The sequence below is a fragment of the Condylura cristata genome, unplaced genomic scaffold (assembly GCF_000260355.1).
Source record: "Condylura cristata isolate star-nosed mole 26May11 unplaced genomic scaffold, ConCri1.0 scaffold00005, whole genome shotgun sequence".
Taxonomy (NCBI): Eukaryota; Metazoa; Chordata; class Mammalia; order Eulipotyphla; family Talpidae; genus Condylura; species Condylura cristata.
Window position 1 is genome coordinate 27,790,153 of NW_004567106.1, and position 24,040 is coordinate 27,814,192.

Here is a 24,040-nt window from a genome sequence, read left to right on the forward strand (position 1 = left end):
GATGAGAGACATACAAATCTCTGTCTGGAAGAGATACAGAGGCTTCTGTTTGCCTTTAGGAAGGATGTTACCTGTGGGTCCAGGCTGCCAGAAGAGGGATCTAAGAGATGAACTGCATGTATTTTTCTCTGCCCTGGCATCCGAGAATTACTTGCCCCAGGTGTACCTCAGTGAGGCCAGACAGGAGAGAATGCAAATATTTCTGCTCAGCACTAAACAAAGAAGTCCTGTTGATTCTTGCAATAAACCCTGCAAGATAATAATTATTTCTAAATGATGGAACTGAAGGTCAAGAGATCTAGTGTTCATATCTGTGTGGAGCATGGATTTGATCACTGACCTCTGTCACCCCAAAGCAAGTTTTTCATGTTCTAATATTATATCACACATTAATTCGTTTATTGTCTCTTCCTTCCCAACTGGAATGTAACCTTGGTTAAAACAAACAAACAAACAAATAAAAATCCCAGAAATCAAAAACTAAGGGCACCGAGTGTCTGGGGACTTTAGGAGGAATTCATAAGTTGTGCTGTCATCAAGTGGAATTTTATACAACTGTGCAAAATCAATATGTGAACTACCGACAGTAGTGAGCAATAATACAGAATGAATCTTGGAAATATGTGGCAGAAGACCACATAAAGTATAATACATTTTTTTTAAAAGATTTATTTATTTGTGTATACAGAACTGGGGTACAGGCCAGAGGCTCAGGGGCGGCGAGAGGCTTCACCAGAGACAGAGTGGGGAACAGAACAGGCAGATCGACAAAGCACACTGCTGAGGGGAGCAGCGGGCGGGTCAGGAGAGGTCTGCCACGCCATGTGGTCACCTCCGGGGCAGGCAGGGATCCAACTCATGCAGAAGCGGCTCCAGATTCTCAGTGCTGTGCTTTAACCCGCTGCGCCACCAGGGAGGGCCCATAATAATACATTTTTATAAAGCAGAAAACAAGGAAAATGAAATAACACAAAGTTTAAAGCTATATGCATATGAGCTAAAAAAATTTTTTTTTTAAGATTTATTTATTTATTCATACAGAACTGGCCAGAGATGCGGAGGGTGAGAGGATTCACCAGAGACAGAGCGGGAAGCAGAACAGGCTGATCGATGAAGTACACTGCTGAGGGGAGCAGCGGGCCGGTCAGGAGAGGTCTGCCACGCCATGTGGTCACCTCTGGGGCAGGTGCGGATCGAACTCATGTGGAAGTGGCTTTAGTTTCTCAGTGCAGTGCTTTAACCCGCTGCGCCACCAGGGAGGGCCCTAAAAAATATTTTTAAGCATGAGAAAGGTTTTCATGGAAAAGTTTTTGATGAAGATGGTGCAAAAAACAAAGAGAAAGTTCTTCCTAAGGTTGAACCAAAGTAAAAGCTTTGAAGGCTTAGAAAGCAGTGCTTAACGACTTTTACACACAGACACACACTTTATCCATCTTCTCATGGCTATAATTTTAAAGGCACTCCAAATACCCAAGGAGAAACAAGTGTAGTCAGTTTCCCCCCAACAACCAAGGTAAGCCATGAAGAAGACAGCAACATCACTGTGAATGTCAAGGCCAGCAAGCACCAGGCCACACAGGCTGTGAAGCTCTGTGACACTGACATGGCCAATATCAACACCTTGATGAGACCTGACAGGGAAAAGAAGGTGTATTTTTGACTGGCTTTTGATTATGATGCTTTGCATGTTGCCAACAAAATCAAAGTCATTTAAACTGAGTCCTGCTGACTAATTTTAAAAAATAAGGTTCCCCCCCCCACTCATAAAAACAAGCATAGGAAAGATAAATACAAACTTCAAGACTGTGTTAACATCTGGAAAAAAAATCAGTAGAAGAATATATATAGATATATAAAATCTGATAATGTTCTAGAGCTCAGTTGGTTTGGGTGGTGTGTTCATGGTGGTTTATTATAGTGCTTCAAAGCCTAAATATAAAGAATGTGACTTCTTTTGGATGTGTCAGATATAAAATAAGTAATAAATCTAGCAAGCCAATCCAGACTGGAGCTGTGTGTGAAGGCATCACGTCTGTCACCCACACAGCCATCTGTTGGCGGCTGGCATCTGGAGGCTGCTTACGGTATTGTGGATGCCATGAGGTGAGTAGAATCCCTTAAATGAGAAATGAAACACTCACTCAAACTTGGAACTCCCAAGTACACATCCAGTAATTATACACCAGAGAGGAGACTTCATTCAAGGGAAACATAATTCATTTGCATTTAAACATTACTGTTCAACAATGAGGTACTCCAACTGAGAGTAACAGGTATTCAAACGTGTTCTTTTATAAACATTCTTCATACCCAAGTTGCACAAATTTGTCAAAGGTCACGCCTTGGGTTTATTTTGGAAGACAGGGAAGCACACAAACTCTCAACAACACAAGTAGAAATAATGTGTCTGATCAGTAGGCCTCCTGAGAAAAGCCACAGATTTTATCACTCTCTCTAGTAGTTTAAGGCATCCTGGTAAGTCTTGGTATCTGTGAATAGGATAATTTTATTATTTCTAATTACATGTCAGAAATAAAAAGAAAAAAACACACAGGGAAATGTTTTCCTAAATAAGGAATGTTAATAGCATGTGACCTTAGCAGTGCGACAAAGACAGTACTTGTTCAGGAGTCTATGGTGCCAGATGGGAGAATATTAAAAGTGCCTTGAAAAAGAAATTTCTTCATTATTTTTTTTAATTTTTTTTTTCAAATATTTATTTGTGCATACAGAACGGGGTACAGGCCAGAGGTTCAGGGGCGGTGAGAGGTTTCACCAGACACAAAGTGGGAAACACAACAGGCAGATCGACGAAGTACACTGCAGAGGGGAGCAGCGGGCGGGTCAGGAGAGGTCTGCCACGCCATGTGGTCACCTCCGGGGCAGGCGGGAATCGAACTCATGAGGAAGCGGCTTTAGGTTCTCAGTGCTGTGCTTTAACCCGCTGCGCCACCAGGGAGGGCCTTCTTCATTATTTTTAATGATAACTTTTAGACAATAAGAATCTATAACTATGTTTACCCTATGCAAAATAAAAATGAATATTTATAAACCACCCAGAGGATCTGATAAATGTAAGCAAGTTGGTAATTTAGAGACCTTTAATTTTTGTTTTATATAGTTAATTGAGTGCATTTATTATATGAATCAGGTAATTGCTAAATCTCCACCTGACTTCCTTCAGATTAGACATGTTGTCAATTATTTATCCAGAAAACAGTAATTTTCTTGCAAATTTAAACATAGCCTTTAATAAACCAATTAAAGATGGCTGTGTACTAAATAAATACCACATATGTAATATACATACTTATAGAAAATGTATTTTTAAAAAGTAACTCACTATCCTTAGGATAAGTAGCAGCAGTTTATAAAAATGAACTTATCAAACCAATATTATTTTGTAAATTAACTCGTGATTTTTTTAACATTTGGAATGTTCAAGAACGGGGCATTATACAAAACATGACATACATGTATCATTTTCATAACTTGTGTGTCTGATCACTTTTGGTTTTTACTATTGCCCTTTATGAAATTTTGATTCTTGAATGTCATGATAATACAATGCCCACTCATTTATTCATTCAAGAAATAGTTAAATGCCTTTTGCTAAGTGCTGGGGACATGCAAAACCAAATAGGACTCTTTATCTCACAGAACATTTTATTTAGTGATGGAAAAATTTACTAACAAAATGTCACAGAAATAAAGAAATGAAGAAAAAGGTAGTGCTGAAAGAGTAACTGGGAAAAAATGCCTTTGTTCAGGATCTCAGAACTTTTCCCCAAGATAGTAATGTTTATGGGAGGATGCTCAGATTACAAAATCAACCATTTGGATCTCATTTGTGCTGGTATTATTCTTAAAGTCTGGTGATATGCTAGAATCGCTCTCAAAACTATATGTTTAATTTAAATAAAAAATGATACTCAATCCAGTGACAGGTAGTATGGGAAGAACTAAATTAAGTAGATTTCTTGCTTTCAATGAGTTTTCTTAGCTGGGGGGAAGCTCAATACAATAGTATAAAATGGTCCTCCCTGGTGCAGCTGTTAAAAGCACAGCATTAAGAAGCTAAAGCCACTTGCGCATGAATTTGATCCCAGCCTATCTGGGAGGCGATCCACGCGGCTTGGCAGACCACCTTCTGACCTGCCCACTGCTCCCCTCAACTGTGTACTTCATCAATCAGCCTGTTCTGCTCCCCACTCTGTCTCTGGTGAATCTTCTCACTGTCCCTGCACCTCTGGCCTGTATGCACAAATAAATAAATCTTAAAAAAAAATAGTATAAAACAAAGCTTGACAAGCAAAATAAGAGCTACAGAAACAAGTGCAAAAATAAGGAAAAATTTCTTGTAATTAAAAAAATAAGACTCTAGAAGGTTTCCAGTGAACATGTGGCAATTACTTGGGCCTTGCAGTATGGGCAAGAGTTTAAAGATAAATAAGGGAGGAAAGCATTTCAGTAGAATGTAAAGATGGGAAAACATAAAAACACATTCTAGAAACTGTGGTTCCAATTTGAGCTCTGTAAGAGAAAGAGGTGAGAGCTGGATTTGGAAAGCTAGAATGGAGTCAGGTTGTGACAGCCCTTGCTGGCCACAGTAGACTCAGGTTCGAGACTCAGCAAGTAGCCAAAGTAAAAACTATTGTATGTGGGCAACCAGTCTTGTTTTCCTTTCCCATTTTATACTGTGACTTTGAGCCAAGGAAATTATTCACTCTAATAGTCCATATCTTTCTCTGTTCCTTAACCTGGTTAAAAGTGAGACCAGCAAATTATGTGCATTTGGGGGAACAAAGGGCCTGTATTCTTGAGATCAGGGTGTGTTCTATCCATATTCATGTGCTGGGTACCTCACTTAACGTTGGCATGAGATTAGTGCTTAATAGCTGTTAGTGTTTACATTTATCTTCTTAATCATTAGGTAGAAACCAATAAAAGATATATCAAATCCTATAGACTTATTTTTTAAATTACAAAAAATAATAAAACCAAATACAAATCTAATACAGTTGTATTAGACCTTGGCTTAGAAAATAATAAGCATTCCTGATAAAGCCCAGATATATGAGGATATTATGGAATTATTACACATTTCCTTAAGTGACTGCAACTATCAACTGTTTAGCAAAAAACCAAATATATACAAAATGCAAAAATAAGGCAAATTTATGGAAACATCTCTAATTATTGAATCTGGGAGCTTGGAAAGCAAGATTCATTTTACTTTTTGGTTAATTACACTATATGTTTGAAATGATTCATAATAAAAAGTTGGAAAGGTATTTAATTTCAAAAATATAATACTCCATTAATCATTCTATTAGTAGATAGTTCACAGATTCTCTGGGAAGACTTAAACATCATATAGCCCAACACATTCTTTGATAAACTTTTTGCCTGCCCCACCAAGCTCACAGCTGGTTCTACAAACCTCACTAATGCTGCAAGTGCACTAATTTTTTTTCTTGAGTTGGAATATAGTTATCACCAAACTACTGCCCAGTCTTGTCCAGAATGTATTCTGATTGTTCAGCCCACGTCCTGCCCACAAGGGTGTTTGGAAAGGCATGGAGCTTGTATTTCAGATTCTGGAGTAAAATGTTTGCTTGTCCTGCTTCATAAGCTGGCAGATATAACAGGGTAGTTCAGATATTGATTGGCCAAGAACAATAACAGAAGTCAGTTGTTCAGCAACTGATAAAGAAGTCTATGCTATTAAAAAGATTATTTATTTATGCTTACAAGAATTGGGGTGTAGGCCAGAGGTGGGGGGATGGGGGTAAGAGGATTCATCAGAGACAGAAGGGGGAGCAGAACAGGTAAACTGAAATACACTCCTGAGGTCTGCTGCACCATGTGAGTTAGCTCCTTGGCCAGAGATAGAACTCATGCTGCAGTGGCTGGTGAAAGCTTCATAATACTGAGACTTAATTCCTTATACCACCAGGGAGACCCCAGCATCTGTATTTCTTATAACCCCAGTATAATGCTGTATGTATAACAGGACAATTGAAAAAAATTCTATGAATATGAAAGGGATGTATTTATCTCGTGGAAAGAATATGTCTGAAAACTGAAGGGATCATCACTGAAAATATTAAAATTCCTAAATATATACTTACATGAAGCCTAAAAATTTAAGAATTATCAAAAATACTTCTACAAAAATGTTTCCTATTTATCACCTAACTGAAAATTGCTTATAAAGTTGATTGCTAAATTTACACGTATAAAAGCAGTTATATCTACTAGTAGCTTGCTACCACTAATATTAGTGATTGCTGATGTTATCAGTTTTCTTCATCGGTAAAATAAAGCGCTTGAGACTAAATAATTTGTAAACGTTCTTCTGAATTTTTTTAAATGCAACATACAGTTCAGGAGCAAATGGAATGATTTCAGTATTTAGCAAACAAATCAGCCTGCAAATAGTCAGAACTTAAATATTACCAAATGTTGGGAACCTACACATATTTCCATTTTATATAAGGTATTGTAATCTTAAATATGTGAAGAAAGTATATGAAAGAGCATTTTGCATGTTCTGTATTTAGAAGACACTTCAAAGTTTCATGTGATCTAATATCCTTTCTTCACTGGTGGCACTGCAAATTTTATCAGTTGTAATGCAATATGGTGAATATGGTGAATTAGGACAGACCACACTTCTGTGGAGTTAGGATTTAAACTGAAAGCCTACAATAGGAAGGGAAGATACTTAAAAGTCAGAAATGATCTCAGAAGCTATAATTAAGAATATGGCACAAAATCTACACACAAAAACAGTACAGAAAACGAAAGTAGTAAACAACTCACAGAAACATGGGTAGAAAAAGGTCACTGCAAGACCAAGAAGAATTAGAATCACAAAGCACTAAAACTGAAAAACTACGAGAAAGCCAGGTTTTACAATGACTAGAAAACCCTTGATTTAAAAAGTAAGGAGCTGGACCAATAGTTGGGAGTGCCTGAATTTAGGGGGATGTCGCCCAATCTTGTGGACGCTTCCTTCATTTTTAGAGCTTTTTATTTTCTTATCCTTAAGTTGACTGGCTTAGATTTCTAAAATCATCTAAAATCCATCCAAATACAAGACTATCCAATAGTCTTGTATAGATCTCTGGGTTACCCTTTCCACACAACAGATAAGTTACTTAATTTTCCGGTTACAATGATTAAAAAAAAAATCAAAAGGTCGCAGCTCATCCGGGACCTTGACTCTTAGAGAAAACCACAAAGCGGAAGAAACGGACGCAAGCCCGGGGAGAGAAAGGCGGTTCGCACGCCAGTTGGAGCAAGAAAAGCCTGGAGACGATATTTCGGCCGGAAGTGGTCGACTAACTACGCGCGGAGGCAGCCGCAGCGGCGGCGGAAGGGACGGGCCCGAGGGCGGAAGTGACGCGAAGCCGGTTCTTGTCCCTGAGGGTGGGCGTAGCCGGTTTGTCGGGTGAGGCGGTGGTGGCGGAAGAGGTCGGTGTTTGATGGCGTCTGGGGTTTGGAACCTTCTTTAACGCCCCCTCTCTGTTCGGGAACCTTTTCACTGGGTAAGGACGGCGGTTTTCTCGCTCCGCCGCAGCGCTTAGTGGGCCCTTGACGCGAGCTGGAGCACTTGTGGGACCCGTGATACGCCCCTCAGCCCTAGCGTCCCAGGCACTGGCCGGTTTCTGGAATGGTGTTTGTGATGACGATGCTACCAAATAACCATGGTTTCCTTCCCGAGGACAACTCTTTCCTCCTGAACTGCTATTGTGACGGAAATGTGGGCGACTTCGGCTGACATTGGAGTTGGTAAAAGCGACGGGTGGTCGCCCCACGCAGCGAGAGTCGGGGGCGGGAAAAGCCTTGGCGACTTGGGGGAGGCGTGTGGGACGTGGGTCCTTTGACAGAGGGCCCCTCGGGAAGAAACTCTTGTACGAGGTTCAATTCTAGGGTGACGTGTGCTGCGGGTGTAGTGAACTGGGGAAGACATTAAGGTCGAGTGCTAAAAGGACGGGACGGAGGGGGGAAGGGTGAAAGTCGAGTGTTTTGGTTTGGAGGCGTTTGTGGCGAAGGGGGCGGAGATAACTAGCCTGCTACGCTTGCGTTGGGGCGCCGCGGGCGGAGTTAGCTTGTTTAGACCTCACCTCCTGCTGCACCTGGGCTGCAGATTAGCTGAAGCTGTTTTTGGTTTGTTTATGTGTGGCCCCTCCGCCTACTGCTCCGAGGGATCTTAAAAATGTGTCTGAGGGAAGTCAGTCTTTGCGGAGTCAACTTTTCTCCTTTTCACATCCCCTCTCGCTACCCGCTCCTGGGCACGTGGCTTACCTGATACTCAGGCTCTGGATTCTTCAGGGAATCCTTGTTAGAGGATGATCAGCGGTGCGTACATGCGCACGCACGAGCCTTATTGATTAAATGTGTATTACTTTATTGGTAACACGTTTTGTTTGAAAACACTGCCATTTAACTGTACTGTTTGCGGCTTGGTTGTGAATTGCCATTACGACAGGAATTGAGATAGGAGAATCTTAATTTTTTTAATCCTGTATTGTAATTGTAACAATTTTCACGCACAGCTCAATTACTAATTAAATTTTTGGAGATTATTGGAACAACCTGTTAATCTAAAAAGTGGACTGAGTGCCTTCCAAATGTTGGTTAAGCGTATAAAGTGCTTGAGGCCAGACATTTCGCCTTTGTTCTCATCGAAGATAGACTTAACTTGTTGGTTACTTTTAATGTCAGAAAAGACTTCGGACTTTTCTTTTTCAGTTTCTTTAATTAAAAAAAAATTTGGTTACCTATGCATACAAGAACTGTGGTGCAGGGTGGGTAAGAGGACTCACCAGAGACAGAGTGGGGAGCAGAACAGGCGGACTGACTGAAATACACTGCTGAGGGGAATAGCGAGTGGGTCAGGAGAGGTCTGTCATGCCATGTGGGTCACCTCCCTGGCCACCAAGAAAGCTCCTCTTCCAGTTTCAAAGAACAGCCTGTTGTATTTATTTGCTAGTCATCGCATTATTAAACTGAACCCCTTTCTAATTACGGCTGCAGCTGTGTGCGTAGAAATTATCAGTAAATGCCTTTTCCTTAACAAAAATATTAGGTATTTTGGAATTCTGATGTTCCAACCTTTCTAATGATGTTTAATGATGCTCCTGTTCTTTGGGGAAAGTATTTCATAGTACAAAGTTTATTGGGTTGTAGTTAGAAATTTAGGCATTAAGTAAAATTTTGACTCGAGTTCTGGCTTTTTAAAGTTTATTTTGCCTCAGATATGCCTCTGGAAAAGGCATATTTTGAGATACATGTATATGTTTGTGTTATATAAATACAGATGATATTTATAAATAAACTGTGTGATACATATTGTTCCCTTCTGATACACATAAGACCGAGACCATAGCTTTTAAGAAGCCTGCTTTTAAAAAAATCTTCAAAGTAAAAGTGGTACACCTGGACAGACTGGAGTTGCACTGAATGGTAAAAAGATAGTGATGATTGTGAGAGTGTATATTAGTAGATTGGTTGCTTTCTCCCTTCTCTTCTAGAATGTTTTCAGTAACATTTTCCTGGTCTGTAAACCAGCTGACAGTCTTTGAGCTCAGTATGAGTAGTTGGAAACCATTAGTGTCACACATGTTTTTCCTTTCAGATGTTTGTGTATCCTGTAGGACAAATTTGGAGATGATTTTAAAAGTTCATAATATTAAGATTTTTAAAAGTTTCGCTTTGCCAACACATGTACTTTTATTGCAGTGGGTCACATACAGAATTTTTGTTACTAACTTTTTTTTTTTTTAAAGATTTATTTATTTATTCATACAGAACTGGGGTACAGACCAGAGATACAGGGGCCGTGAGAGAATTCACCAGAGACAGAGTGGGGAGCAGAACAGGCAGATCGACAAAGTACACTGCTGAGGGGAGCAGCGGGCAGGTCGGGAGAGGTCTGCCACACCATGTGGTCACCTCCGGGGCAGGCGGGGATCGAACTCATAGGGAAGTGGCTTAAGCTTCTTAGTGCAGTGCTTTAACCCGCTGCGCCACCAGGGAGGGCCCGTTACTAACCTTTATTATGGGAATTTTCAAAAATACAAAGGGAGAGAACAGTAAAAGGAACCATCCGTCTTGCTCATCTTGTTTATTGTCCTCACCAACACAAAGACCCCCTAAAGTCTTTGCAGCAAATTCCAGACATCATAATATTTCTACTTACAATGAATGTGTTTGATAAAGACTTTAAAAAGATACCATTATGATCACTATCACATAAAAAATTACCTGATTTCTCAATTTTGTTTATTAGAAATGGCAAGTTATATATAATTTCTAAAATCAAAGTGCTTCATTTCATTCTCTAGGTTTAATGTACAGAAGTTAAGAGTTGGGCTGTTTTGTGCCTAGTTGACAAAGGCTTACATTTTGGGGTTAGTCATGTGAATAGGATCCACCGGAAAAAATACCACAAAACCAGATTTGGGGGTTTGGAAATTCCCAAATGAAGAAATAAGGGTAACATCTTCCCTCTCCAATTTAATTAGCTGCTTAACTGAGTGCCTACTCTATGTTTTCTTTTCCTTAGACACTTACATATCTCTAACATAACAAAAACTGCATTTTAGGCCAAAGACTTTGTAGTATGTTATAGCATAATATAAACTCTGTAGAGATAGACCTTTGGGGGAATATGGTAGGAAACACAGAAGAGGGCACTGCAAATAACATACATTTCAAATTTTGTTTCCCAGCCAAATGCATATGGTCCTTTAATTCTTGACTGGAAAATTTTTATTTAGCCTGGGCTGGATCTTAAGGTACACATATTTCTGGAGATAACTTTAGAGAATGAATAAGCAAAGAAACAAAACTTGTATGGGAAAGCTGCTTTCTTTGCTCTTTTGATGGACTATATTTTCTCTAGCCAAGGTGAAGTTTGTACTTTTTCTCAGGATGTTAGTCCAGTCATTACCACAAGGTGATGCAGTGACTTTGCACATTACTTCTCTTCTGAGCTGAATGTGTGCCTGCCAGCAGGCACATATGTAATAAAATGTAAATCTGCTTGTGAGTCATCTTGATAAATTGGCATTTTCTTTGAATTGGAACATTGAACTTGCCCATCTTTTCACTCTCATTTCTTAACTGTACAAGGAATGATACAAGCAATTAGGAATTTTATTTTACCATTTAAAATTGTTGTAAAGTTATTTAAAAATTATGTAAAAACTGTTTAAAATTATGCTGTATTAACATTCAGATTACATTTATCCAAGCTAATTCTTGAGTAGAATCTACATTGGAATTTAATTAAAAAAGAAAGTAACAACTAGAGTTACTTTATAATGACTTGTTAAATATTTCTAGTTACCATGTTAAATATTTCTAGTTACCATATTGAAGTTTTTCAAAAGGTGGCTGTCTTAAGAGAAGTTAAATGGTTATTAATAAGATGATCTTAAATTATCTTACTCTTCAGATATGAATACATTAAATTCTGATCTTAGGGTTTTTTTCCTTCAGCATTTGGGGGGGTTAAAAATGAAACTTTATGTTAATGTTTATTTTAAGCAATGAAAATAAGTTTTGAGTCCTCTTCACACATCCATTGCATGAGTAAAGACTATTATCTACGTATGTGTTTTGGTGTCCCTTTTGATGCACTTAACGGCATCAGAAGGGCCACAGATAGCCACATAAATGTATGTCTGGTACAAAAGAAATTATTCCTTCAGGCTACATTTTTCAAAGATATCTTTTTTTTTTGGATTAGGCAGGGGTGAAATATTTATGCAAGAGTGAAAACTTGACGACTCTTAGTGTTCAGGGCTCCTCACTTTCTACCCAAAATGACCTCCATTCTTTGTTATGTTAATAGGCTTCCCAGGTTCACTATTGATTGATTTCTAGTTCTTACCCAGAGTGACTAGAAACCTATTCTAGGCATGTGGTGAAAAATATGTTTCTTGGGGAGATCCCATAAATATTGGTATGTATCTTAAATACTTTTCAGTGAAATTGGTAGTAGACAGACTGAGGATTACCTCAGTACCCCCAGACTTGCATATTCTATAAAGAGGTTCTACCATCAGCCGCATAAAGACAGTATACTTTTAGCATGTAAGAACTTTAATAGAATGATTGTATGTATAGAACAGAGAGAATATTAGTTTCTCGAAAACACTTGGAAGTTTCTTATCTACTCATGTAATGCCCAGCCAAACAAGGTTGGTCCAAAGTGGGGCCACTGAGGCCTAAAAAGATTCCCATGGCCCTCCCCGGTGGCGCAGCTGGTTAAAGCAGAGCACTGAGAAGCTAAAGCCACTTCCGCATGAGTTCGATCCCTGCCTGCCCTGCAGGTGATACACATGGTGAGGCAGACCTCTCCTGACCCGTCTGCTGCCCCCCTTTGACGATCTGCCAGTTCTGTTCCCCATTCTGTCCCCGGTGAATCCTCTCACCATTCCTGCAGCTCTGACCTGTACCCCAATTCTGTATGAACAAATAAATCTTTAAAAAAAAAAAAAGCTTGCCACAAGTCTGGGCCTCCCTGGTGGCACAAGGGGTTATGTCTCAGCACTATGAAGCTGTCAGCAGCCACTGCAGCAGGAGTTTTATCCCTGGACAGGCAGCTAACCCGAATGAAGTAGCAGACTTCTGTCTTGCTCTCTATTCCCTTCAACAGAGTATTTTAGTCAGTTTTCCTGTCCTGTACCCTCCTCTTCTCTGATGGGTCCTCTAATTCCACTGCACCTCTGGCCTATATCCCAGATCTTGTATGCATAAATATTTTCTAAAAATTAAAAAAAAAATTACAGGCCAGAGGAGGGTGTTGGTGAAAAGATTCTCTAGAGATAGAGTGGGGAATAGAACAGGCCGATTTACTGAAATACACAGTTAAGGGGAGCAGTGGGATGGTCCGGAGAGATCTGCTGTGCCATGTGGGTCACCTCCCTGGCCAGGGATCGAAGTTGTGCTACAGTGGCAGCAGACTTGTGCTACAATGGCTGCAGATAGGCTTCATAGTGCTGTGCTCCAACCGTTGTGCCACAAGGGAGGGCCCACATAAATAAATCTTAAAAAAATAGAAAGGCTTGCCACAAGTCTAAGGCACTCAGAGAAAAGGAGTGAAAGGGACTAGGCAAGGGACCAAAGGAGCAAAAATAAAGTACAAACATTGATAGGCTGCCATTATCAGCTTTACCACGTCTCTCAGCAAGTGTCTGTATGTTTGCATTTCATGTATCTGTTCCATGTCCCTCAAGTTCCCAGTGTAAGTCTGAGGATGAGAAGCAAGTGTCCTTCACATCTCTGCTCTGTGTGTCTCTTTAGAATGTCTACTATAGCAGCTTTCCACTCAGCTCCACCCCTCTTTTGGTGGGGGAAGGAGACTTGGAACCTCCCCCTTTTATGGAGATTTCCGTAACAAAATAACATTGTAAGACTTGCCTTACTAATATGATATGACCAACAGTGAACATGGAAAAAACTGGAATCTTAAGTGTCATGTCTCTAGAGATCCAACCCCCTCTTAAGAAACCAGCAACTTGAAAAGAGATTATCATTAGTGACTTCATTAGTATCATGTCACATCCCTTAGGGCCCATATTAGCTAATGTAAATCAACGAAACAAAATACTTCAACTCTTCATTTATTTTAGGCAGAGTTACCAGTGTTAGTAAATACTACCTTTCAATTTTCCTGAAGGCTTTGGGTTAACCAGCTGAGTTAACAGTTGTCTTTCTGTGAACTAATCTTGGGATTCACATGATAGGTTCAGAGTGCAATTTTTGATTACCTGAGAAAAAAAATCAGCAGACTCCTTGTTCAGTGCACTGCAAATTATTACCAAAAGGAAACAAGGCCAGCAGGAAAGCTGCTGCTGCTTTGCAAAGGGAATACGTTTGTGAAAACAATTACCTGCATAGATAAAGGAGAGCTGCATTTTGCCACAACAAGGGGTGCTCTTGTATAGTGTTCTTTTATGGAATTACTGTGCAGTTTATTTCCTTGGAGTCAGATTGGTTTTCTGTGATCAGTCCTGCCTGTCTTGCACCCTCACATTCTTGAAAATTTACAGTTTAGCTTTAAGATTTGTTAATCATACCTAGCTTCATTTCTGGTGTTTGTTCTTGTGAGACCTTCCATCTTAAAGTTTTCTCTCAGCTTCTACCAGTAATAAAGCTTTTGTTAGTGTAGAGGTACAGCAGGACTATTACTAAATGCTCTTTTTACCTCCTAATCTTGGTATCCTACTAAAATGGCTTCTAGGTTCATGATCAACAGTATTTTTGGGATGTCTGTATATTTCAGTAAGTTAAGTACTTTTTGACCGTAACAGGAAGAGAAAGCACAGAAGGAAAATATTTTCTAAAGTGTTACTTCAAAACTTAAATTTGCCTTAGTATTTCAAACAAGTCAGCAAAATAAACAGTTGTGAAAATATTCTGCTTGTAGATCTTAGAGGTAATGATTTCTTCATTGTTAAAATATGAGCAGTCTTACTGATGCTTGCCCTATAGAAACTTCATTTGTGATGTTAATTTAGTTGGCAAATATCTTGCCCCAGTTTTACCTGTTATTACAGAGATTCCTGTTTTCATGACTCAGAAGCAAATGTCTTAATTTATGTGTACTATAAATGTTTATATCAAGTCTGACACTACATTTTTTTTTTTTTGGAGAGTAAATACTCAGTTTTCCTTTTTCTAAAAGTAGAACTGAGAATATGGAAAGCATTTGAGGCTTGTAGATTTTTATAATCTAGGTTCACCTATTTAAGATTTTAATTTATTTTTTCATAGAAGAACTGGGGTGTAGGTCACAGGTATGTGTGATTTTGGGGGGAGGGTAAGAGGATTCACCAGATGTAGCATGGAGAGCAAGACAGACAGATCCACTGAAATACACTGCTATGGGAAGCAGCTGGTGAAATAGAAGGGGTCTGCTGCATCCAGAGTGAGGCTGTATGCTTCAGGTATCATTGACTGGTTAGGGTGACTGGTCTTTGGTGTGACCTGATTCATGATCTGAATTAACTATAATAGTTCATTAAATCTTTGGATGATCAGTTTTTTTAAATTTTATTTATGCATACAGAACTGGGGCACAGGCCAGAGGTGCTGGGGCGGTGAGAGGATACACCAGAGACAGTGTGAGGAGTAAAACAGGCAGATTGATGAAGTACACTACTGAGGGAATAGCAGGTGAGACAGGAGAGGTCTGCTGCACCATGTGGGTCACCTCTGGGCCTGGGATCGAACTTGACACTAAAGTGGCTGCAGCTAGCTTGCAGTGCTGTTTCCTAATCCATTGTGCCACCAGGGAAGGTCTGTATGATCAGTTTAATGTGCAGGTTCCCATGGTAGTCCTGTCTACTCTTCTCCTCTATCCATTCAAGTCTCCCAAAGTTATCTGCTGGGCAAGGAATGGAGGGTTGGCTTTTTTTTCATCTTAGCAATGACACCAGGACACATTGTAAATCTGTGGGGAAGGTACTTTTGAATACTGGAAGTGACAGTAGGATCATTGAAAAAATGAAAATGTAGAATCCAGATAGGCAGAGTTGGACAGACAGACTGAACTGTTTCAAGGCTACCTAAGATTTTACATGGCTTGACAGATCTAAATAAGCATCTACTAGAAGCCCCAAAAGACAGGTTAGGTCTGGGCATCTGTAGAAATAAGTGATTTGGTAATGGATACTTAAGTTAGTTGGATTGGGTCAGAATCTACTTAGTAATTCTTTATCCTGGTCACATACAAGATTAAGACTATTGAAGACTTTAAAAGAGAAAAATAAATATTTTCTTTCTCTCCCCCCCCCCCCCACACACACGCCTTGGTCTCACTTGACAAGTCACTGTTGTCTCTCTCTCTCTTTTTTTTTTTGAAGGACACACTCCTATTTTCCCACCAGTGATCCCAGTATGTATCCAGGATTGAGTATACTGGTCGAAAGGATTTTGAACCTGGAAGAGAGGAATGGAGGGCATGGGCTAGGGAGGAAAATAGAAAATAATGAACTTAAAGGGTTCAATAATGAAAAGACAAATTGGCAAGTAGCCAATACAAATGGAGTTTTTTAAACTGTCCTTGTCTCTTAGTGTCTGTTTCAAGGTTTCCATTGCCAGTGAGCACTTAAAACACCCCTACATTTGTTTTTGGTTGCAGTAGAAGCTAAGGGCTTAGGCTTTCCAGGAGAGTTCAGAGTTTGTGTTTTAAAGTGTGGACAGGGTCCATTGGATTATGAGTGTTCTAGTAGTTGGGTGTGATGACATGCAACTTAGGCTATGTGAGCCTCTGCCACTGGATCACATATAGTATAAGGCAATAAAAAAGTTATTTTAAATCCCTTTGTAACTTTATGATTCAGTTGAAAATTAGTCATTTCCCAGTTTGTCAGTGTTTTTATATTTAATTACATTTTATTTTATTTTTATTATTTTTAAAGATTTACTTATTCATACAGAACTGGGGTATAGGCCAGAGATGCGGAGGGTGAGAAGATTGACCAGGAACAGAGTGGGGAGCTGAACAGGCAGATCCAAGAAGTATACTGCTGAGGGGAGCAGCGGGCGGGTCAGGAGAGGTTTGCCTCGCCATGTGGATCACCTGTGGGACAGGTGGGGATCGAACTCATGCTGAAGTGGCTTTAGCTTCCTAGTGCTGTGCATTAACCTGCTGTGCCACCAGGGAGGGCCCTTTAATTACATTTTAAAGGAGAATTATTAAAGCACATTTTTCCAGTAATTATGGCATGCAGATAACATGGATTTAATGTTAAATGTTACGCATTTAATCTGAAGGTATAGATTTTAGTTGGTATAATTCATCTTTAATTACTTGTTTCAGGGTCACAATGACATCTTTTCAAGAGGTCCCGTTGCAGACTTCCAACTTTGCCCATGTTATCTTTCAAAATGTGGCCAAGAGTTACCTTCCCAATGCACATCTGGAATGTCATTACACCTTAACTCCATATATCCATCCACATCCAAAAGATTGGGTTGGTATATTCAAGGTAAGAAAAATTTTCTGCATTTGTTCCAAATAGCTGGTTCTATTTTGAAGCACATCAATAGGTAACTTATATTACCCATATCTTAATTCTAAATTAAGGGTCTTTTTTAAATTTTGTAAATATCAAGTGTAAGACATTTACAAGTGTAAACATCTTGTAAACACAATATTTAACAGGCATGATATTGTGAAATATGTTGAGTTTCAGTTTATCATGCCTTCCTATCATCTAAAGGTTTAGAAGTTTTTTCAGGATTTTTTTATCATTCCTTACCTTAAATGTTTTATTTTGGATTACGGTATCATTTACTACCTCTTCCATTCCTTTGTAATTAAATTTGTGTGAGACTACAGCCTTATTATCTCTTATCTTGTTGTGCATTAACTCTTGCTGATACTTTTTTTTTATTATTATTTAAAGATTTACTTATTTTTTGTGTAGAAGGCCTGGGATATAGGCCAGAGGTTATGGGAGGTGAGAGAATTCACCTTAGATAGAATGGGAAGCAGAACAGGAAGATCTACTGAAATACGCTGCTGAGGGGAACAGCAGGCGAGCTAGGAGAGGTCTGCTGGGTCATGCAGGTTAGTTTGAGGCTGGGGATTGAACCTCAAGCTTTTGCAGTGATAGTACTGAGACTTAACTCCTAGTCCCCTAAGAGCTTAAACTTTAGGTTTGCACCCTGATTTTGCTATTTACTAGCCTTGGACTAGCTTTTTACCTCGTAGGATATTGTTTACTCCAAATCATTTAGTGAACTTAATATTTTTAGAAGATTTATTTATGAATACGGAACTGGGGTACAGGCCACGGGTGTGTGTGTTGGGGGGTGGGGGTGAGAGGCTTCATCAGAAAAGAGTGGGGAGCAGAACAGGCAGATTGACAAAGTACACTGCTGAGGGGAGCAATGGGTGAGGCAGGAGAGGTCATACCATGTGGGTCACTTCCCTGGCCTGGGATTGAACTCATGTTGAAGTGGTTGCCAAATAGATTCATAGTGCTATGCTTGTAGCGCCACCAGGGAGGGCTCCATTTAGTGAATTTATTTGTGTTGGCTATTCTCAGTTTTGCTTGGGTCCAGTATCTATAATTTTGATGTTGTCATTTGTGTGTCAGCCATCACATATGCACACTCAGTATTTTTCTTGACTGTTAGATCCAGGTAGAACCCATTTAGTTAGAGCTTTTTTTTTTTTTTTTTTTTTTTTTTTTTTTAAAAGATTTATTTATTTATTCATACAGAACTGGGGTACAGGCCAGAGGCTCAGGGTCGGTTAGAGGCTTCACCAGAGACAGAGTGGGGAGCAGAACAGGCAGATTGACGAAGTACACTGCTGAGGGAAGCAGCGGGCGGGCCAGGAGAGGTCTGGCTCGCCATGTGGTCTCCTCCGGGGCAGGCGGGAATCGAACTCATGCGGAAGTGGCTTCAGATTCTCAGTGCTGCGCTTTAACCCGCTGCGCCACCAGGGAGGGCCAGAGCTTTTTTTTTTTTAAAGAAAGATGTAGCTTTATATATGCTAGATAGGGGTTTTTTCATGGTCGGTGTATGGATAGGGACAAAGACTGCAAGGTATGACTTACGTGAGGTATATTTGGGGAAACACTTGAGATGGGCTCTATTTCAGGAGGTGATAGCATTGAGGGGGCATATTGAAAACAGGGACAGAACACTGCAGAATCAAGCTCATTCCTCCTGATTGGCTTTGTGCCCTGAAAATTAGTAAATGGTAACATTTAATGAGCAGTCATGTGCTAGACATGGTGCTGAGTGCTTTATATAAAGGGACTATCTCACTTCACTTGCAGTCCTTTGAAATTTTTATTACTTCTGTTTTAAAGAGGAAGGGAACAAAATTAACTTGTCTGAAGTCATATATAGTCATATAGATCATTAGTAAGTGATCTTTCTTGATGGTCTGACCTATCTTTACACTCTTAATTACTTACACCGTGGTTCCAAAAATTACCATTTTTTGGGTATTCATCATGGGTCAGATACACTCCTAAAGCTGCTTTTATGTTCATCACATGGCTCTCTAACAATTCAGAAAAAAAAAAAGGCTCCTTAGACAGGTGAGGTCAGTATTTACATCACTAATTCCTCAGCCTTATTTAAAAAGATAACTAGCCTTTCAAACATTTTTGAATGTGGCACACAGAACGAAAGAATTGTGTAATTCAACTCAGCGACGTTTTATCAAATACTTCTGAAACATGTTTTCATAAAGTAGCACATAATTTTCAAACAGTGTGATTCTTTCAGTTCTGTATAATTAAAAAGGAAATACTGGTTATGAACCACTACATTGATAATACCACTTCCTACTGGGTTGTGACCCACATTTTGAATACACTCCTAGAAATTGAAGATTGCTAAAATTCTTCTAGTTTCAATATTCTGTTCCTAAGTCAACACATTATACAACATAAATATAAGTTATATGAATGATGTCTTATAATACTACTAGCAATGGGTATATAGAATCTGTTTTAAATATCTTATAATACTCAGTTTTTGACAGTGTAGTCCACTTGAAAAATATAGACTGACATATAGAATGTGTCATTTTTCTGTTGTAAGTCAAGTTTTAGGGGCATATATGATCTATTTGTACATATAAACCTCTTGGTAATACAGACCATTAAATAAAATTTACTGACTGTAGGCAAGATTTGCTAATGATGAAAAGATTAGTTAGTAGATTTAAGGGGCAGGGTAGGACCTAATTTTAAAAAGCTGAATTTCTGGTATAAAATAATAAATTGGAAAAACTTACTGTATAAGGAAGTGAAATTTTAACTAGAACGTAGGTTTTTATAGTTTGACCATATCGGTACTAGGATTTTCCTTGAGAAATTAGGTATTAAATGCATTATATTTTTTGAATATTTATTTATGCATGTAAAAACTAGATACAGGCCAGAGATGCAGGGCGTCGGTGGTGAGAGGATTCACCAGAGACAAAGTGGGGAGCAGAACAGGCATATCGACTGACATACACTGCTGAGGGAAATAGTGGACAAAATAGGAGAGGTCTGCTGTGCTTGGGTGGGTATCTAACTCATGCTGCAGTGTCTGTGGATAGCTTTATAGTGCTGTGCATTAACCCCTTGCACTACCAGGGAGGCCCCTAAATTGATTTTAATACATATTTGACACTTCAGTATATATCCATTTTTGTATCATTGGGTTATGACAGTAAAAAATCATAATAAAAATTTGACATGCTTGTTAAAGGAGTCATTATTGCTAAACATAGTAAATGCATGCTTAGCTTCAGGATGCAATAAAAACAATCTGGTATAAGATAGTCTAATGTTAAACCATTTATGTTTTCTTTTAGGTTGGATGGAGTACTGCTCGTGACTATTATACCTTTTTATGGTCCCCTATGCCTGAACATTATGTAGATGGATCAACAGTCAATTGTGTATTAGCTTTTCAAGGTAAAGAACTGGAAACTGCAATACTTAGTGAAATGAGGTTTATTACCATTAAAAATGTTGTACTCTGTTCTAAGTATCTCCTTAGGCATGACCAAGGTACTGTAGTTGAATTCATAGTATTTTTGGCAAAACTCATGAGAGTGTAAATATCTAGTGTAGAACTTAAAATATTTTATGGAGGTATTTGAAAGTTTTTTTGTTTAACTTTCATAAAAAAGAGTGGGGATCTTTCCAGAACTTTACTTTTATTGGTTTTTTTTTTTAAATGGTAAAACACAATGCTGTTAGTAATGTTGTAATAGTATAACAAATTAGAGATGAAAAGAATATCAGCTATCAGCACCACACAGATGATTAGCAGGATTTATATAGAGTATATAAAATTAAGTCTTGGCATCATATACAAAGTTTAAAATATATTTAGAAATATATCCAGTGTTTGCATAATTTTTGTATTTCATTTGTATTTTGTTTGTGTTTCACTAAAGGAAATTCTTAGTCTTGTTTATGCTATGGAATAGCATAAACCATGCTATGCTATGGTGAAGTTTGTGGACTGCTTTATATTGAACCTAAAATGCATAGAATTGCAAGAGAAACCAATAATCTGTTGGCTATAATTTTAGTTTGTTCAGTTGTCTATTAAAGGACATTTTGGTTATGTCTAGGTTTTGGCAATTGTAAATAAAATTGCTATAAACATTGCACAGGTTTTTGTGATTGTAACTTGCAGCTCATTTGTGTAGGTACTATGGAATGCGATGCTGGATTTTATGTTATTTAGTTTTGTAAGAAACCAGACTGTTTTGCAAAGTGATAGACTATTTTGCATTTCTACCAGCAATAAATGATAGCTGCTGTTGGGTTACATCTTTGTTGGCATTGGTGTTGTCAAAGAGTTTTTAGATTTGGTAGTTTATATATGTAGTTTTTTTTAAAATTAATTAATTTTTTTAAAAAGATTTTATTTATTCGTACAGAACTGGGGTACAGGCCAGAGATGTGGAGAGTGAGAGGATTCACCAGAGAGACAGAGTGGGGCTCAGAACAGGCAGATTGACGAAGTACACTGCTGAGGGGAGCAGCGGGTGGTCAGGAGAGGTCTGCCCCGCCATGTGGATCTCCTCAGGGGCAGGCTGGGATTGAACTTATGTGGAAATGGCTTAAGCTTCTTTGTGCTGCGCTTTAACCCGCTGCGCCACCAGGGAGGGCCCATATATATGTAGTTTTTAAAGATTTATTTGTGCATATAGAACTGGGTTACAGGCCAGAGGTGCAAGTGTGGTGAGAGGATTCACCAGAGACAGAGTGGGGAGCAGAACAGGCAGAACTGACTGAATACACTGCTGAGGGGAGCATTGGGCCGGTCAGGAGAGGTCTGCTGGCACCATGTGAATCACCTCCAGGGCAGGGATCGAACTCATGCTGAAGTTGCTTTAGCTTCTCAGTGCTGTGCTTTAACAAACGCTGCAACACCAGGGAGCGCCCTGGTGGTTTATATTTTAAAAAAGTTTTATTTTGAGCTTTGTATATTTTGTATAGGCATTAATTGGTATTGTAACCACATGGAACTTGTATATGCAGCTGTTTGCTCATTACTGTGTCAAGAAGCAGATATTCAGGCAGTAAAATTTATACTGTAATGTATTCAAAGACTAGGACTGCAGATGTTTAAGAAAAGTTAGAATTATGTACAAAGTTTATTTTAAAATAGACAACGTTTTTAAAGATAGCCAGATTCAAGTGTATAAATCTAATTTTGTTGTTAATCTTAAAATTTGTTGGTTTATTTCTAGTAATTTTTTTTTTCAAAGATTTTATTTATTTGTGCATACAGAACGGGGGTACAGGCCAGAGGTGCAGGGGCAGTGAAAGAATTCACCAGAGACTGAGCAGGGAGCAGAACAGGCAGATCTACGAAGTACACTGCTGAGGGGAGCAGCGGGTGGGCCAGGAGAGGTCTGCCGCACCATGTGGTCACCTCCAGGGCAGGCGGGGATTGAGCTCATGAGGAAGTGGCTTTAGCTTCTTAGTGCTGTGCTTTAACCCGCTGCGCCACCAGGGAGGGCCTATTTCTAGTAATTTTAAATGTGATTAGTTTTTTTATAAATGTGCTGAATATGTTATAGTGACTAATACATTTATTGGTGACTTAGCAAGAAGTTTAAAAGTGGTAAAGATGGAAAAAAGCATATAGTCTTATGTTTATACTTAAAAGCAGTTAGCTTTATATGTTTTAGAATTCATGTCAATTTTTATGTTTCAAATTTTGAAATTCATAAATTAAAGCTTCTTCCTACGTGGAATTTATAAGGTAGTGAGGATAGAGACATGGAAAAATGTTGTAAGTCACTGTTAAGACTGGAAAGGATCTTAAGCACAGCCCAAATCACTGCTCATTTTGTGGATGAGTTAGATACTCTTGAAATGCAAAACTCAAAATAGCTCTCAAAAATACTTTAATCGTTTCCCTTAATGGCTCCTTTTTGCTTGTTACAATTTAACTGATTGCTGATGTCACAGGCTGTAAAGCTTGACTTGCACTTTTTTAATTTTTTCTTATTAATCTGATGAGAGCTTTTCTAGATAGCCTTTTAATTTAAAGATTTATTTATGCATACAGAAATTGAGGTGCAAGCCAGAGATGAGGGAGGTGAGAGGATTCACCAGAGACAGAGTGGGGAACAGCAGGCAGATAGACTGAAATACACTGTTGAGGAGAGCAGCAGGCATGATAGCAGAGGTCTGCTATGCCATGTGGGTCAGCTCCCTAGCCAGGCATTGAGCTCTGTACAAGCTCTGATTTCCCAAAGGTCCTGAAAGGGAAGTTTCCTCTGATTGGGTGAGTTTGTGTCTGCTGAGACTGGTACCCCTTCATATGTATGCTATTTTTGGTTTAATTCCCCTTTAGTTCTGAAGTCAGGGACAGAAAGGATGAGAGTGGTTGTATGATTCTCACATTCAAGAATTCAGGGGTCTTTGATTTAAAAATACATTGACGACTAGGACGTATTTGGAGACATTGTTGGGTTACAGTATGGACTTGATTATTTTAGTTATCTATTTGCTTTTATGTGTGATTAGAGAACGAGGAGGTTAACATATAATGGCTAAGATGTCTGTCAAACTCTGAATTAGGCTATTTTTTTTTGGTTAGTTTTATGCACCCATTTATTTATGTCAGTGTGCTGCAGTGGTAGGCAGTAGCTGTGAAAGTGCTGTGTCTTTAATTTAACCCCTGAGCCATGAGAAGGGGTCTCTAGATAGCTTTAAATCATAGTTGTGAATAACTGCATTTTGTTTTAGAAGGCTATTTGAACCACATTTTTAGTGTATGATTTTTGTGAGATTTAAAAAAAAAATGATAATTTATTTTTGCATCATTAGGTGCCTTTTTCCATCTCAGTTGTAATCCCCAGGGGCTTCCCATCACCAAATCACCTGTGTGCCATCACCATAGTCCAGTGCACTTCCCTCCCCCCTCTGTTTTTGATCCCAATCTGTGGGAGACCAGCTCCAACTATTGAGGTGTCTGGAAGCAAGACAGGCAGGACCCTAAGGTGGGAAGGCGTCGG

General features: G+C 39.0%; 1 protein-coding gene across 3 annotated transcripts in view; it reads left to right on the top strand.

Moving 5' to 3' along the window:
- The first annotated feature begins 7,436 nt into the window (after nt 1-7,436).
- TAX1BP1 (Tax1 (human T-cell leukemia virus type I) binding protein 1) overlaps nt 7,437-24,040 on the top strand; it is a 63,619-nt gene continuing 47,015 nt past the window's right edge. For all 3 annotated transcript variants that reach the window (XM_012720991.1, XM_012720993.1, XM_012720992.1), the window contains exons 1-3: nt 7,437-7,556; nt 16,850-17,018; nt 20,363-20,465. In XM_012720991.1, the coding sequence (XP_012576445.1) occupies nt 16,857-17,018; nt 20,363-20,465 (265 nt within the window). In that variant the 5' untranslated portion in view covers nt 7,437-7,556; nt 16,850-16,856. The remainder of the gene's footprint in view (nt 7,557-16,849; nt 17,019-20,362; nt 20,466-24,040) is intronic.